The 17,983-nt window shown below is 35.3% G+C and overlaps 2 protein-coding genes across 2 annotated transcripts in view; both read right to left on the bottom strand.

Annotated features, from left to right (window-relative positions):
* The window catches only part of LOC136042364 (syntaxin-like), a 51,213-nt gene extending 41,333 nt beyond the window's left edge, over positions 1–9,880 (bottom strand). The window contains exon 1 of the mRNA XM_065727332.1: positions 9,719–9,880. Coding sequence (XP_065583404.1) covers positions 9,719–9,751 — 33 coding nt within the window. The 5' untranslated portion in view covers positions 9,752–9,880. The remainder of the gene's footprint in view (positions 1–9,718) is intronic.
* Positions 9,881–15,580: 5,700 nt separating this feature from the next.
* LOC136042362 (syntaxin-binding protein 1-like) overlaps positions 15,581–17,983 on the bottom strand; it is a 56,058-nt gene continuing 53,655 nt past the window's right edge. Inside the window, exon 12 of the mRNA XM_065727330.1 lies at positions 15,581–16,843. Within this exon, the coding sequence (XP_065583402.1) occupies positions 16,782–16,843 (62 nt within the window). The 3' untranslated portion in view covers positions 15,581–16,781. The remainder of the gene's footprint in view (positions 16,844–17,983) is intronic.

Genomic DNA, 17,983 nt, shown 5'->3' with positions numbered 1-17,983 from the left:
CAAATTTCTAAGATAGCCCTATTCAATATGGAGTGGAAGGGTCTTAGTACCAAAAAATTTTTCGGTACTTTTGTGGCCTTTTTTTCTAGGCTGTTTTAAGAAAAGGCCATTTTTTTCCTTTTTTATTGGGGTCCCCCTAGCTCAAGGTTTCATATAAGTTCCAGACCAGTCAAAAAAAATAGGCCCTTTATTGAGCCTCATTTGTAAGAGGAGGGATCAATCACTTAAAAATTGTTTTGTACATTAGTCCCCTTGGCCCAAGGATTTATTGTGGTAAGTTTCAAATTGATAAATGATAAAAAGCTTTTGTGGTTCCTTTCTGAGCCCCTAGCTAGTATATTAACAAATATAGTAGTAGCATTTACATAGTATACAAAACACTTATAATGTATAGTAGCTATTACATAGCTACTATATTATCATATCATTTAGGCTCATATCATGTATAGCGGTAAATAATATTTGTTTTTTATCATCTTGTGATGCCTTCTTTGTCAAAACAGGTTTGCTGGATACTTGGCCTGTGAAAACCACTCTGTCTTATTAGTTATAATACAGCTGTTTTTATATATATAAAAAAAATAGGCTACAATTTAAAGATAATTTGAAAAGGGGGAAAACAACAGAGGAAAACATGAAAATATGATTGATAGAAACATATTATTATAAAGTAAAATTGCTCTATACAAAAAAGTAATCTGTATGTTTTTTGTTTAACTTGGAAATAATATTAAATAATATTTCCTTCCGAAGAGCTGCCCAACACATTTACCATAAGAATGTCCAGATAAATCCAATTGTGAAACTTACATAGAGATTTTGCAGTGATTCAATTGTATTAACACTTATTAGTTGGAGATACTACAGAGTATCCACTACTTTAAATACTAGTATTTAACTAGCCTACTACTAGTAAAAAAATAGTAGTACCCTTGTACTAATATTCACTGCTTTTCAAAAATATGATCTCTCTTACCAGGACGATAACACCAACCCCTAATGGGACCAGATATAACCCTAGTTTATTTATCTATTAATTCCAAAAGGCGGTAAGCTTTACCAAGCTTGTTGCATTAAACATTATAGCAATTGATGAGTGCTTAAACTGACTATGAAAATAACACACTCTAGGAAAACATACAGGTAAAAAAACAACTAACAGAAAAAAAATGTATTAGTTGCAAGGCGAATTTTGTTTTTATATGCAAAACAATAGAGTAACAACCCCAGTACTTGGACAGTGCCAAAAATTGACAAACATTTTGATTAATATGCATTTTATACAAAGATGAGCAGTAAGTTCCAAATCTTAATTGCAATGAAGATAGTTTTAGATGGTTAGGATATTTAGGATTGGCTGAATACAATCTAGGAAAATATGTGCCGGCTCTAGCAAAATATCATAGTTACTTTGCAAATGCAACCCACTCCTGATTATCTCATATATTGCCCTTGAATGTATACATGACTAAAAGGGAACCCTAAAACAAAAGAATTCTTACTTTATAATATGCAACCTGTTCCTTGTATCATGTTTCCTTCATTCTAATAATTTTTAAATAATAGTTTCTGTCAGCAATTTTACTGTAATCACTTGGCAGAAACCTGGTCAAGAGTATGAGAAACTTGTTAACAAAAAAGACATGATGTGTCATGTTGTATTTAACCATATTAAGTTTACTGTTTTTTTGTTTTTTTTTAATTTAAACTTTAGAAAAGTTATCCTTACATTATACTATAGAGTTAGACAGCTAATCACTTTACACCTCAGTTATACCGCATAAAAATGGTTTGTTTCATCACTGGATTTCACCATACCTTAAATTCCATTATCAGGCATGGAAGGATGGCTCCTTGTGGTATGCCTGCTGACTTCAAAGTTTGGTTGAAGATTCTAGGGAATGTCAGTGTAGATGCCACCTCCAGTCCTTGTTCACACCTTCCTTTTGAACGACTTCAAGGTCACGATTGGATTGTTTGATTTCCTAGGGAGTTCCAAAACACAGCAAAATGGTTGGGGTAGAAGTGGTTGCATTATGCAGTTTGTTGGGAAATTTTCTGCAAGTTTTCCCAGACTCTCTGGTGTGTGTTGATTAGAAGGCTTGAAGTGGAATTGGTTTGTAGATGCTTGAATACTGTGATTGCATAATCTTTTTTTTATGGTAGGTAAGTGTTTGATTTGTGATACTGCCAGCTTTTCATTATAAGGGCAGTTTCTCAAGTTGTATTAACCTTAAGTTATACTTCAAGCTATACTTAAGTTATACTTAAGAGCATCCCCTTGTAAGAGTCCTGAGATGCCAGAGAAAGGAGATCAGGAAGTGCCATTGAATTAATAAGTTTATGAACCAGAATGGCATCACCCTGTCTTCTTCTATAAACCAGAGTTGGGAGTTTCAGCATGCATAGCCATGTAGGGTAAGGGAGTTCATGCAGTCCACTCACCATCTAGGTGGCTCTTCCTTGGACAACTTTGAGAATTTTAAAATATTTTTTTGAAAAAGGGGGATGCAAGGACCATACCTGTCTCAAGCCTTGGCTGAGCAAGTCCTTCATACAAAAGGCTAAGAATTTTAGGAAAACAGGAGGAATTTGTTCTTTTTATGAGCCCTAGACTGACCATAAAGAGAGTAAGTTGTATTGATATTTGTGTGTCCAAAATGTAAAACATAGCATTTTGACACATTGAAAGTGAGTAGCCAAGATTTTGCCCACATGCTAAGGAGATGAAGGTCTTTCTGAAGTTGGGGAGTATCCTCAAGAGTGCTAGCTGGACCAATTATCTTGGAATCATCAGCATATAGTGTCGGCCTGCTTTTAAGCGCTAGTGGAGCATCACTTATGAAAATTTTGAATGGGATATATAATAGTTTTTTTTGGCATTATTTGGAGGGCAATTACCCCCCTCCCCCTCCAGATCACAGCCCTACTCAAGAAATTCCATTGATAAGATAAAGTTTAGAGGTAAAAGTTTAATTTTTTTTAAAGAGACTCAATTTAAACACCTTATCTAGTTTCAGCCAAGACTAAACAAGAGCTAAGAGCTCATATGGCACTTGTGATGAGGCGAGAAGAGCTAAGAGCCAAGAGATCATACGGTATAAGCTCTAACAAAATGCTATGAATCAATAGATTGATTTAAAAAGGAAAATAAGAGATGCCGGTCAGGATTTAAAATAAGAGCTCTGAGTCACGACGTCCTTCTAAATATCAAAATTCATTAAGATCCGATCACCCACTCGTAAGTTATAAATACCTAATTTTTTCTAATTTTTCCTCTCCCTTTAGCCCCCCAGATGGTCGAATCTGTGAAAACGACTTTATCAAGTCAAATTGTGCAGATCCCTGACACGCCTATCAATTTTCATCGTCCTAGCACGTCCAGAAGCACCAAACTCGCCAAATCACAGAACCCTTCCCCCCAACTCCCCCAAAGAGAGCGAATCCAGTATGATTCTGTCAATCACGTATCAAGGACATTTGTTTATTCTATCCACCAAGCTTCATCCCAATTCCTACACTCCAAGTGTTTTTCCAAGATTTCCCCCTCCAACTCCCCCCAATGTCAAACGATCTGGTCGGGATTTGAAATAAGAGCTCTGAGACATGAATTCTTTCTAAAAATCAAATTTCAGTAAGATCCGATCATCTATTCATAAGATAAAAATACCCCAATTTTAACGTTTTCCAAGAATTCCAGTTTCCCCCTCCAACTCCCCCCAACGTCACAGGACCTGGTCTGAATTTAAGATAAGAACTTTAAAGCACAAAATCCTTCTAAATATCAAATTTCATTAAGATCTGGTCACCCTTTCGTAAATTACAAATACCTCAATTTTCAAAATTACCCCCTCCAATTCCACCAAAGAGAGCAGATACGGTCAAGTTATGTCAGTCACGTATCTTAGACAGGTTTTTATTCTTCCCATCCAGCTTCATCCTGATCTCACCGCTTTAAGTATTTTCTAAGATTTCTGGTCCCCCCCTAACTGCCCCCCCCCCAATTACGCTTGATTCGGCTGAGATTTAAAATAAGAGATCTGAGTTACGAGGTCCTTCTAAATATGAAGTTTCATGAAGATCCGATCACTCCTTTGTAAGTTAGAAATACGTCATTTTTTCTTATTTTTCAGAATCAACCCCCCCCCCCCCAATAGATCGGATCCGTCCCAATTATGTAAATCACGTATGTAAGACTTCTGCTTATTTTTCCACCAAGTTTCATCCCGATCCCTCCAATCTAAGCGTTTTCCATGATTTTAGGCTCCCCCACGCCAAACTTCCCCCAACGTCACCAGATCCAGTCAGGATTTAAAATAAGAGCTTTGAGACACGATATCCTTCTAAATATAAAATTTCATTGAGATCCAATAACCCATTCGTAAGTTAAAAATACATCATTTTTTCTAATTTTTCAGAATTAATCCCTCCCCCAGCTACCCCAAAGAGAGCGGATCCATTCCGGTTATGTCAATCATGTATCTAGGACTCGTGATTATTTTGTCCACCAAGTTTCATCCTGATCCCTCCACTCTAAATGTTTTTCAAGTTTTAGGTTTCCCCCTCCCAACTCCCCCCCCAAATTTCACCAGATCTGGTCGGGTTTAAAATAAGAGCTCTGAGCCACGATATCCTTCTAAATATCTAATTTCATTGAGATCCAATCACCTATTTGTAAGTCAAAAATATATCATTTTTTTCTAATTTTTCAGAAATACCCCCCCCCCCAACTACCCCAGAAAGAGCGAATCCTTTCCAATTATGTTAATCATGTATCTGGGACTTATTTTTCCCATCAAGTTTCATCCCAATCCCTCCACTAAGTGTTTTCCAAGATTTTAGGTTCCCCCCTCCAACTTCCCCCAATGTCATCAGATCCGGTAGGAATTTAAAATAAGAGCTCTGAGACACAATATCATTCCAAACATCAGATTTCATTAAGATCCCATCACCCATTCATAAGTTAAAAATACCTCATTTTTTTTACTTTTTCCAAATTAACCGCCCCCCCCACTCCCTCACAGATGGTCAAATTGGGAAAACGACTATTTCTAATTTAAGCTGGTCCTGTCCCTGATACACCTGCCAAATTTCATCGTCCTAGCTTACCTGGAAGTGCCTAAAGTAGCAAAACCAGGACCGACAGACAGACAGACCGACAGAATTGGCGATTGCTATATGTCACTTGGTTAATACCAAGTGCCATAAAAAAGGATTTATTGATGTATGCTATCTGAATTGATTAGAACCTTAACTAGGTTCAGCCAAGACTGAAAAAAGGCTTATTGATTCATGCTACCTGATTGGAATATCTGCCCTTTGTGCTGCTAATCTTATAAACTACTAATACAAAAATATAATATTTTATAATTTTAGTTTTGAAATTTATTTTGATGACAAGATTTTTGAACAAGTTTGTTTTCTTTTTATTTGATTAATATCATGCTTCAATGAAGATGGCAATCTCATATACAGAAGAAATACCTGCTTAGGTTGTATTCAATACATTATTCCCTGTCTTCACAATTTCCTTGTTATTTTAATTGTGTTTGTGTTATGGAAAGGTAGTTGGGTGTACATCAATATTTATACCAGGATTACCTTAAAAAAAAAAAGAAGTCTGAATTGGACACCACATCATAATTACAACTTTGGATAGAGTATGCAAGATGTCTAGGTATGTGTGACAAGGGGTATCAGCCTACCAATAAGACACAAGATGAGGTTGGTATCAGTAATTGAATGGAACAGACAGTACCTTTCATATTTATATAACTTTTGATTCCATCCCTTGTTAATTCTAGACTAAAAGTATGCAGCTGTGGGTGCAATCAACATTTCAGCTCAGTCTATTCCCACTGTTATTAGTATGCTTGACAAAAAATATTGCCATATTCATTTTACAGATGGAACAGAGTGGTTTTTCTTTTACAGGTGACAGCATGGTTTTCAAGATGATAGAAAAATAAAAAACTATATTATTTAGTACTATAAGGGCATTCCATGTCAGTTCAACCCAATGACCCTGCATCATCATCTTTGATTTGGATGAAATTTGGCACAGTGATAGACCCCCTATGAGAAACTCCCAAAACAAAAATTTTAGGTTTTTGCTTGACTGGTGTCCAAGATATGGGTCATTGAACATCAACCCAAACTGCCCAATTTATGCTGACAGGCTGACGGTTAAACTACTGTATCTCAGCTCCTATTGCATCTAGAGACAAAAGTAAATACCAAATAAAAGCTATTTGAAAGCTCTTTCTGAATAAAGCATTTTTCAGCAGTTGTTTAGAACAATGAAATCTTTGTATGGAAAAAGGCACATAAAATTCTGGTTGGACAAACTAACCCAGGTGAGGGTTACTAGATTACATTTGCTCATATTATTTTACATTTGATGCTTTAATTGGGAAAACTTTCAAATAGCTTTTATTTGGTATTTTACTTTTGTTTCTAGGTGCAATAGGAGCTGAGATACAGCAGCTTAATCATTGGCCAGTTGGTGTAAATTGGGCATTTTGGGTTGATGTTCAATGACCCATATCTTGGACACCAGTCCAGCAAAAAAATCTAAATTATGGTTTTGGGATTTTCTCATAGAGGTCTATCACTGTGCCAAATTTCATCAAAATCAAAGACAATGATGCAGCATTTTATTCTTAAGTGTGTTGATTTGATATGGAATGTCCCTATACATGGGACTCATACATGAGTCCCTTAGTAGTTATATAACACCAACTATACATTGTAGACTGTGTAAATACACTTGTATATTTGACAGTATACTAGCTGCAGTAACAGCTAGTATATAGACGAAACTTAAAAACAATGGATCTAATTGCATATTTACCTTTTTTTAATAAGTAGGCTAGCATATGTGAAAAGCTTGATTATTTTGACTATACATCACAAAAAGTAGAGCCTAATTACAAACACAAACTACTGAACTGGAGCCTAAATTTAAAAAAAAAAATACTGCCCAATCTTAGGCATGGGATCTTAAAGTTAGAACAAAGTAAATAAAAGAGAGACTCTTTCATTGATACAGCCAATTCAACCTAAGGCTACCATTGTGAAGCATTTCAATAAGTTATGATGTAAGTGTAACTTTTGTTTAAATGTCCAAAAAAAGTTGGTAAAATACTTGTTTAGCTTCTTTTGGCAATCTTTGAAAGATTGCCAAAAGAAAAATGTCACTTTCAGGGATAGGTCTACAAACAAAAGTATGTCCTGGGAAGGTATTATGAAGTACCTACATCCCATCCTCTATCTAGACAGCACTGACCTATAAAAATTCCTACTATGAAAATGCAACCTTGAAAAACAGATCTTCTGCTTGCATGAAACACATACAAACTTTTTTTTAGCACTGTGAACACATTTTCTAAATTTAGAAAAAACCCATTGATTTGGTTTAAAATTCTACTCAAATATCAGGAATTGCACTTTCAGAGCTAAAACGCAAGAAAATGAAACTCATAACTGAAAATTAAGGTAAAATATTGTTTGGTCAAAATTTCAATAATCAGAAGAATTTATTAATATTAATAGCCTTAAAATCAGAAGAGGGTTTACATAGAAGCATGGCAATACCTTCCCAAAGTAAGTTTTTAGCCCAGGATTCATTATTCATAATTTCTTTTTCCTATCCTAACCCCTTTCAAAGGTAGCAAGAAGTAGGCTAGCTAAATTAGTATTTTACCCAGAAATGAATCCATGGCCCAAAACATACTCAGCAAAGGTATTGCCAAGCTTCCATATCAACCCTTGTCTGATTTCTAAGTATTTTGTCTGCTTGACATGTCTATATATATTGAAATTTTGACAAAACAACATTTTACATTAATTTTCATTTGTCAGCTTCTTTAACTCTAGTTTTGCTTCTGAAAATGCAATTCCTGTTATTTGAGTAGGTTTTTCAGTCATATCAATGGGTCTTTTTCCAAATTTAGTAAATGTATTTGTGAATATATGAAACCTCATAAATTGGGATTGAGCAAAGTTATGAAGCTGAAAACTTTTACTGTACTTCATTTGAGCAGAAAATCTATTTTGCCAGGTTTCACTTTTATAACAAAAAGATTATTAAAGGTCATCAAATGTCATAGCCCTCCAGGGTGAGAAAGAGTGGAGATAGGTTGAAACTAGTCAATATAATTGCAAATTTACAATTATATTGCCTTCACCATCATGAATTAGCCAGCTAGAGCCTCAACAGCTTGACTCTAGTTTGGCATTGTGGAGTGACATGCATGAGAGGTGTAGCATAAGTGGAAGATGGTAACAATGGCAATGAAGGGGGTAAAATTAACCATGACTTGATGCCCATTTAATTGGACTATCTGTCTTGGCTTTTTTTACATTTAGCCATGACTTGACCTACCAACACTGCAACTATTCTATTTTTAATTATAAAATCAATGGACTTGACCTAATTACTTCAAAATACCTTCCTAGGATACAGCCCACTTTAGTCTGTAAACTCATTACCTTAAATAGCATTGTCCAGTGAAATAAGAATTAGGGTAAGACAACAAGTAGGCTACTGGGACACTTTGATCACTCTGCCTATTCTGGGACAGAAGCTTTGATTGGATAACAACATGTCCAATTCTTGGACAGAAGACTTTAATCTTGGACACCCAATCCATACATTTTTCTGGGTTGCTTCCAAAAAACCTGTTGTCTTTTGTCCCAGTACTGGACATGTTGCAATCCAACCAAAGCTTCTGTTCCAGAATAGGCAGAGTGATTGAAGTGTCCCAGTACTGGTTGTCTTACCCTAAATCTTGTAGAATTGCTTGTTAGTGATGATGATGGTTGAACATCTCAACAGCATCCCACCCAGTTCACCATGGCTTTGATGACCATTATCTATCAACAGCTCTTTTAAAGGCAGCAGTGCTGGGGGTAGTGACTGCTTCTTTGGTGAGTGAATACAACAAACTCACTATTCTGTTAGTGAAGAAGTTATTGTGTAGTCTAGTGGCAGCTCTCTTCTGATATAGTTTCTGACTAGGCTATGCCCCCTAGTTCTGGCAGATCAATCAAGTTGAAATGGCTTATTTAATGGAGAGTTATAATTCAGGAGCTTATGCATCATAGTAATATCACCCCTTTTAAATCTGTAGACAAGAGTGGGAAGTTTCAGTTTTTTTTTCAGATGGGATGAGTAGTTTAAGCATTTGCAACTCTCAATTACTTTTGTGGCCTGTCTCTGAACTGATTCTAGCTTCTGCTATTCAACTTTGTTGAGGGGGCTAGCAACACACATGCCAAAGTCCAAATTAGGCCTGACCAATGCCTTATATAATTTAGTCATCACCATAAGTGATCTACTAGATCCCTAAAACTTTCATTTCCCTAACCCAAACTCTTTCTAAGAGAGCAAAAAGTAGCAAAATTAGAATTATACCATTACCTTTTCTTCAAAAGCGGAAAGAATGTACACAATTAGCTTACCAAGAGAAGTGGATTGTTTACTGTTTATATAGCCTAGAAGGAAAAGCATTCAAAGGATTTTGTTACCATTTGACTAATATTTTAAAAATATGAGGAGGTATTAAGTTCTGAAATGAGCCTATTAGGCTATCATGTTTTCATAGCATTGTGTCATATTTTTAGAGTCCATAGACAAGCCCACCATAGGCCTAAAAGCTGCAAACAATCCAGCTTCCAAGAGTTAGCTTCAAAAAAAGTATTATAAAATTCTTACAGATAATATTTCTGCTAATCTGTCTCTGATCATTCTCACAAAATTCTAATTGGAATAATATCCAAGGATTTAGCCTACTCTTTGAAAATCCAAAATATAAATTCTTATTGAAACTGATGAAACGAAGTGATACCGCATTTGCCGTCGTCGTCGTCGTCGTCGAATTAAGGTCCTTTCTGCTTCTTCTCGAGCCTCAGGACCTTGTTCTCTTGGTTGATTCCTTCTCTTCTATTGAAATAAATTGAGCTTTACAGTCCGCCACTTCACTTAATTATATAACTTCCTACTAAATCACTGACTTAATTTTCGATACGTATGAACATGTCAGCTTACACATCTCTACACTGTCTTCAATATTTTCGCATTCTCCCAACATAGTTTCCACTGTAAGATGGATATTCCTAGTCCGACAATATCTTTTCACTTCTAGTCTTTGTTGTTCATGCGCAGGACACCTCAGGAGTAGATGTTCCCTTGTCTCTGGTACACTGCATATGCTCCAATTCCCATCTTCACCAAACATTCTTGCTTTGAATACTCCATATCCAGCATGACCTGAACGTAGTCTGAAGATTATTCTTATTTGATTTCTGCTGAGCTTCGAGTAGATTTTCGTAGGCTGAAGTTTTGTTTTCTTAAGAGCAAACATATTTCTAGTAACGTCTTGGATGTGTTGTGCTCTAGCTACTCGCATCTGTTGCATAGCCAATCAAATGTTGTTGATGACTGTTGGTGCAGATTCTTCCACAGATGTTCCATTAGCAAGTGCATCTTTGGCTTCATGGTCTGCTGCTTCATTTCCTTCTATCCCTCTATGCCCTGGAATCCAGTGCAGAACCACACTGCTTCCTTCATCAATCAATTTACTTATCATTTCATATGTAATGAGGACTTCCCTTATTACATTTTTTGCGTGAATATTCTTCAATGCTGATACCACACTCTTCGAATCAGTGCATATCAAGAATGCGTTGCAGCTATATCTGTGTTGAATGAGGTGCTCTGCTGCTTTATTGGCTGCCAGGAGTTCTGCTTGAAAGATGGAGGTCCAGGGATGCAGCTTATATTATTCAGCTATCCGAGATTTAGGGATGACAAAGGCGGCACCAACTTCGTTTTCCGTTTTCGAACCGTCCGTATATATTTCTAGATACCCATGATATTTTTCAGCTTTCATTGCTGAAAATGCTGGTACAATGGCCTTCCTTTCTTCAAAACCGCATTTGCCAGGGACAGGGCTTCCACTTTTCGGTTTCAATTTTCCCTATTTTTATATCGATTTTCCCTAAAATTCCTTGTCTTTAGATCTGATTTCTCCCTATTTTTCTCCCTAGAAAAAAGAGATATTTTGCCTTAGATTTCCATACAATCTTAAAACGTTACGTAGAATCAAAGTGTTATTTTTTACTTCAGATAATGTTATACATAAAATATATACACTATCGAGAACCAATAAAAAAAAGTTCAAGTGTCATCTCCAGCACTTCATGCGCACGTAGCGTTTGCTTTCGTCTTGAAGCCAACAACAGCTTTCGGTATGCTGACAGTTGATGGAGTTTTATCTTTGTTTTCCAACCAGTAGTTGACTCGAATAAGTGAGATTAGTGTGACGTTCCCGAAACTATTTCGGATGTCTGTTTTGATTAAATTCAGGCGACTAAACGAACGCTCAGCAGGTACATTACTAAAGGGTAACGAAAATATCAGTGATATGCACTTCCACAATTCTGGGTACTTGATTTCACCACTGCGAGTCTTCAGACTAAGTATCTTCATCCAGTACTGCTCAACTGACAGGTCTTCAACTTGAGCATCTCCCAAATGAAGCTGAGTGACATCGGTCATTGCCTGAGATCTCCATTCTTCGTCCGTTTTTTGGACGCAACACTTTTCTGTTACAACAAGAAATCTCGCAAATAGTGGCCTTAGAGATTTTAGCTTCAAATTTCTTGCATTCCTTGGCTCAATCGATCCCAAAATGTCTAAAATTTCGTCTTCAAACTTGAGACGGTTTTGAATGTGCTTGATTAGGGCTATATAATAGTTTCGACAAGACTGGTAAAAGAGATCAATATTAATACTTACTCTTGATCATCTACGAGTTCTTACATTGAATCGGTTACAGCTATTCCCACATATGTCTGGTTTAAAGACAGGTACTCACTTGAAAGGTAAGGATTCAGTTCGGTAAAGAAACCAAGACTGCAAATATAGTCTAGTTCCATGAAGGTTAGACGCAACATTATTCACAAGTTTGCTGACACTTACCCTTAGGGAATGAAGAAGTGGAAGCTCAGATTGGAAAACTGTGTTGAAATCATTAGAGAGACCAATAGAGTTGTCCATAAATTCAACTTTGTCAACTTGCTTTGTAGTGCTGACTAGTTAAGGGCATTGGTTATAGTTGGGTCGTCAAACGTGGCATTTATGAAATAATGAGTAAGAGCAACCCGGTGCTCAATAAGCCTCTTTGTGCAGACCTGAAGGGACAACCATAGGGTCTGGGGGTCTGTCCTGGTGCAAGAATTGGGAGTGCTTTGCATTCAAGGAACTTGTTAAATTCTGCATACTTATCTCGCCTGTAAGGACTCCTGGAAAAGTGGGCATATATATTTCGTTCCAAGTCTTCTAGTGTCTTGGGAAGTGACAAGCATGCATAGGATGAACATAAGTGAATAAGATTGCACGAGTATTTCAGATTCAACATATGAGGCACTATGGCTTTCATTAGCGTTGAAGCAGATCTATTAGCTCCACGCAAGACTTTAGTAGTATGCATAAAATTCAACAATATTTTGCCAGGGAATCGAGTTTCGTTTCAATGACTTGTTTGATGCAGTTAGTCAGATGCTCAGCTGATCCATCACTACACTTAACCATGTCCAATACTTCAACATGAAGTTTTAGATCTTTCTCACTAAGAAATATTACAATGATGAATTTTTTCAAATTTTTGTTTGAAAAAATCAAACGTTCACTGAAAATCCTTACTTTACCCCAGATTTACATGAAAATCCTTACTTCACTCCAGATTTCACTTTGTCCCTATATTTAAAATAAGTGTCCCTAAAAGAAGTGATTTCTCCCTAAAATAGGGTAATCTCCCTAAAAGTGGAAGCCCTGGCCAGGGATCACCAGTGACAAAGCCGAAGTGACAAAGACGGCCCTGGGACATTATTTCGAAATATCCGCTGAATTGAATTCCTCTGTCTTGGAAGAATTGTCCCTATTGTTTCTAAGTTGTTTTTGTTTCATAGAAACTTATCATTTAACGTTTTGTGAAAGGTAGTAACTTTTTATTCAAGATTATGCAAATTACAAATATTAGACCAATCTGTAGTACTCAGCCACGTTCCAAAAAAAAAGAAGAAGGCGGCCAAACCATCTTTATCAAAAGATGTAAGATCTTAGAACAATGATGAGCAAAAGAACGGCCTCAAAAAAAATATTCTTTCTTGAGTAAAGATGTATTTTCCACTAGTTTTAGACCACTGAAATCTTTATAATAATTTTATCATAAACGGTGTTAAAACTGAATTTGAAAAGAAAAGGCAATTCTATTTAGGCTGCATCCTAATGTACGTTTTTCAGAAGTTGGCGAAGACAGGTCAAACCCCAAAATTCCTTTTATAACAGCCTAATTTTGTCGTCATAACTGGGATTTCAGAGCTGTACCCTAAGGAGGGAGAGGGGTGAATAATCGTTAATCTCATATCGGGAAATGGTGTATATCCAAAGTAAAAAATCTATTACTATTACGGTAATTGGCCAGAACATCCTTACTTATAAGGAAGGAAACTAAATGAAGTTTCACTACCGTTTCTGATTTTTATGTCATTGTAAGAACAATATACGAAAAATCTGATTAACAGGGTCTTAGCAAGACCAGAATTATGCATTTGAATGCAAAATTATCATTCATGACCCAAAATGATGCAAAAATTAACTGAAATATTCAGATAAGTTTCAATAAAAACTTGCAAGACTTTTATCTATATCAGATTAGATTGGTCCTGTCCATTTGCAATTTTACCCCTGTTAATGCATTCGTAATTTCTAATCTCTTCAAAGGTTTCTGCTAAGACGTCATTTCAAATATGTCTACATTAGGGATGAACCCAAGTGATAATAGGGATACAACCCCCCCTGAAACTTCGGGAATTTGTACATTCTTATAGATCTTGACTGATAGGAAAGGATAATATGTACTAAAAATCTGATTGAGATGAGGATAATTAACAAACGTTTTATTATTTGTATAAAATAAAGTTTTAATCCAAACTGTCTTAAAAACTAACCAAATTCAGCGTAGTTTTTAATGCAATTGATATACAGCAATGTATAAAAACAACAAGTAGGAGTTGGGATCTGCTACTGCAAGAAAATGTAGTTGGGAAGAAAGGCAGCCTAACCTGTTATAAGAGATTGAATGATGTAGAAGACGTTTTGTATAAATTAGCCCACAGCAAAAAAGATGGCTTGATTTATCTTATAATTACATATTTACAGTATTGTCTCAATAAAGAATTTACCTTTTATTCTAAAAATGTTATTTATATTTTTTAATCTGTGCTACCATCCCTCAGCCAATTTACCCATCTCCCCCCAAAATTTATCACTAGGTTCACCCCTGTCCTCAATCAGTCTACACTGAATAATAGCCCCATTTTATGTGCTACTACTAACAGCTGACAGCAGAACCAAACCACCTGAAACCAACACAGCTGCGCTCAGCCCTGCTCCATCTCAGTCCATTCAAAGCCTCACTCTTCACTCCCACCCACGAATTTTTAATTTTTTTCAAATCTTTCCTTATCAACTCTGCCCAACCCCTTTTGGGGTCGACCTACTTCTCGTTCGGTTCCAGACAGACACCTAAGAAGCACACTCTTTAGAAATCTGTCATCCTTCATGTGTAAAAGGTATCTTAGCCATCTGAACTTTCTTTCATTGTAGCCCAAGAAAGTTGGATACATCCCAAGATGTAGGATTCGTTATAGCGTATTTTTTATACAAAAAAGTGAATTGAGAAGCTACTACATAGTCCTAAAAGATTTTAGCAAAGAACAGCGGAAAACATTAACTAATCAGTGCCAGTCCGTGGACCATGGAAAGAAAAACATTCGAAAACTTTAAAATAGCTACTAGGGGATTTACATACAGTACAGACGAATATTGTACATTGTACACTACTTATAGCTCGTCAGCTCTTCAGGCAAAGCATTCTCTTTCTTCGTTTGTAGGATGAAATAAATATTTACTAATCTTTTGATCCCATTAATAGATTCACCGGGATATTCATCTTTTTAAGGGAATAGGTTGTTTATCTCCTGATGAAGGTAACTGGATATGTGACCAAAATATCCACGGAATTTGTTAGTTTTCACTGTCCAATAAAGGGATTAATCCCAATCAAACCGTTATTTATAGGTAAGCGAAAAGAAATACGACCAAAGCCTTATGAACAGAGTTTGCCTCTATTGCTTAAGGAAATTAAACTTTATCGATAGTCATAGGAAAAGCCCCCTCTCCATCTGAGAATGTATATTTCTAGCCTTTAATTTAACCTATTTTATGATTTGAAGATAAAAGCTTTTCTGATTTTCGTTCTACGTCGGTATTGTCAAGTTTCGTCCCAAGAATTCAAGAAATTTCAAGACACTTCAAAAAAGTCAAAGGCAAGCTATTTATCCAAAATATCTAGTTCGAATTTATTTTGGACTAAGCGAGAACTGCTCTTCACTAAATGAGACGATTTAAAGTAGTAGCACATGTCACCCCTCTTCAAATGAATCCTTATCAAAGTCAAAATCATTACGACTATACGAAACTTTGGATACCTTGAAAAATTAAAACAGTTAATGAACAGATATCAAACTTTTATTAACGCTATAAAATATAAAACCGAAAGAGATCTCTGAGACAATTATCTAAAAGATTCTTTGAGACACATGAACGACTCCTCCCTTAAGGGGGATAAGGCTTTCAAAAATAAGGCACTTGCTTTTTACTTAAGAATAATAAAAAAAAACATAGAAAATCATTAATTTCAGATCCGGACAGCGCAGTTGAGTCACTATACAAAATCATACTGTCGAAAAAAGAAGAAAACACAAAAGAACTGAGTGCAAAGTCGTATCTAGAATTTTTGTCAGGGAAGAGGGGGGCAAAAAACTATACAACACAACCAAAATTGGTTTAGTTACATTTTCACGAGTCATGCAATATATTCGGGAAGAAGGTGGGGGGTCAAACCGAGTAATTTCTTCCCTTCTGGATATGTCCCTGACTACAATTTGAAGGCACTTGTACCCAAAAACGGCAGAATGCGTACCAAAGCAAGAAAAATTGATGCTGAGCACCTGTTTTTAGATTTAGGTTTTTAGAACAGACTGTTTTTACTTCCTTTTCCCCGGAATAGAAAAGTGAATAAACTTAAAAAAGGCACTTAACGAGATTTAAGAGGAGGGAAAAGGATGGAGGCCCCAGCCATGACTTAGTTTTGTAAGTCCACTTGCATAAAACAAAAGTAATTTTAACAATTGAGATATCATTGCTCATTTTCTATTTGACCTTGTAGGAAAAATCCTTAAAAAATAAATGTTTCTTTTTGTACTTGATAATGCGGAATGATTTTTGGGATATTTCTCAAGGGACTGGTTTCAAAAAAACTATTTACAAAATCGATGGAAAAAAAAAGTTTGTTGCCATTACTATTTATTTTTATAGAATATCCTTGCGACTGTCATAACTCATAAATAAAAATAAAACAATCGATAGTATAGAGTCAAACCTGAATTTGGCATTTCTAATTATTTTTTTAAACTTTTATTTTATTTTTTTAACCTTTTTTTTTATTTTTTTGCCATCAAAATATGTCTAGGTATTTATGACGTACCGTTAACTGAGCAAGGTCAAAACTAACAAGACATTCCTGACGATTTCATAAAAGAACTGAGAGAAAAAAATAAAAGAACACTGAAAACACAATTGACAAATAAGCACAGACTGAGTTTGAAGAACTTATTAACAGAACATCAATCAACAATAAGTTGGCAAATTTTTATTCTGATAGTTGCTTTAAATCCTTCAAGAATTCTTTTGGGCTTATTATGTGGGTGGATCCTGAAAATTCAAAAAAAAAAATTAACTAATTGATTACTTAAATACATTATATTAGTTAATTATATTAATGCTAGTAATAGACATAGCTAATTTCAATTATTAGAGAGTAAAATTAAGTAAATTAATGAAGTTATTTAATAAAATAAAAACCTAATAGCTAACTAATAATTTGTGTCCTGAAATCAAAGACAAACTATGATTACCTAATTAATTATTTACCTAATATTCTTTTAGTATTAAAATGAAATCGTCAAATTTGTATATCATGGTTGCAGCATTTTCTGGTACCTAGTAAAGAACGAACTCTAGCCTATAGTAGCTGAAAATTTAAAAACCCTTTCAGAAAGAAACTTTTAAGTGAGGAAGAGTCGCCATCTGTAGCTGGCTTCGGAGTGGCAACTATTATTTTGATTAATCTTAATGGTAGAAGTTTATTGCGAAAGAAAATCTATGGGAATTTCAAAAAATAGCCCAAAGCACCATACAAACGACGTCAGATAGAAATGAAGACTGCACCACTGGAATGTCAATAAGCATTTCCCCCTTAGGAGAATTACAGTCCCCGATCTTGCGTAACAAGGAAAATCATTTTATCGCATAAGAGGCTGTGACGTGTCACCATTTTCTTTTCTTTTTTATTCTTCTTGATTTTTTCTATCTATATCTATTATTATTCTATATTTATTTTTTATCTATATTTATTGATTATTTATCTTTATTCATTTATTTATAATTTTTTCTTATATTATTTTTATTTTTCTTCTTCTTCCTTCTTTTTCGTCGCCACTTGTTTGGCATGAACCATAATAAACATGTTTAACGGTTTATTTGAAAGGGAATTGCTATATCAAATGCCGTTTATAACTAACAATAGATAATATTAAAATAAGGTTCTAAATATGGATGCCAACTGGCAATCTTTATAAATCCTGCAAAGAGTCGGATATAAATGTTTATAATGCGTCATTTTCAAATTCTCTATGTAAACCAAAAAAAATTGCCAAATATGTCAAATTGAACCGTTTTGTTTGAACAAATTACGCGAGTTCAAAATAAGCGGTATTACTTCACTAAACATATAAACTAGTCTTTAAGCTTTCAATGCTGCCTCATATAAGCTTGAATTATGCAAGCTCAAGT

Source organism: Artemia franciscana, unplaced genomic scaffold, assembly GCF_032884065.1.
Source record: "Artemia franciscana unplaced genomic scaffold, ASM3288406v1 Scaffold_1174, whole genome shotgun sequence".
In the NCBI taxonomy this organism is placed as follows: Eukaryota; Metazoa; Arthropoda; class Branchiopoda; order Anostraca; family Artemiidae; genus Artemia; species Artemia franciscana.
This window is presented reverse-complemented; position numbering and strand designations above follow the sequence as displayed.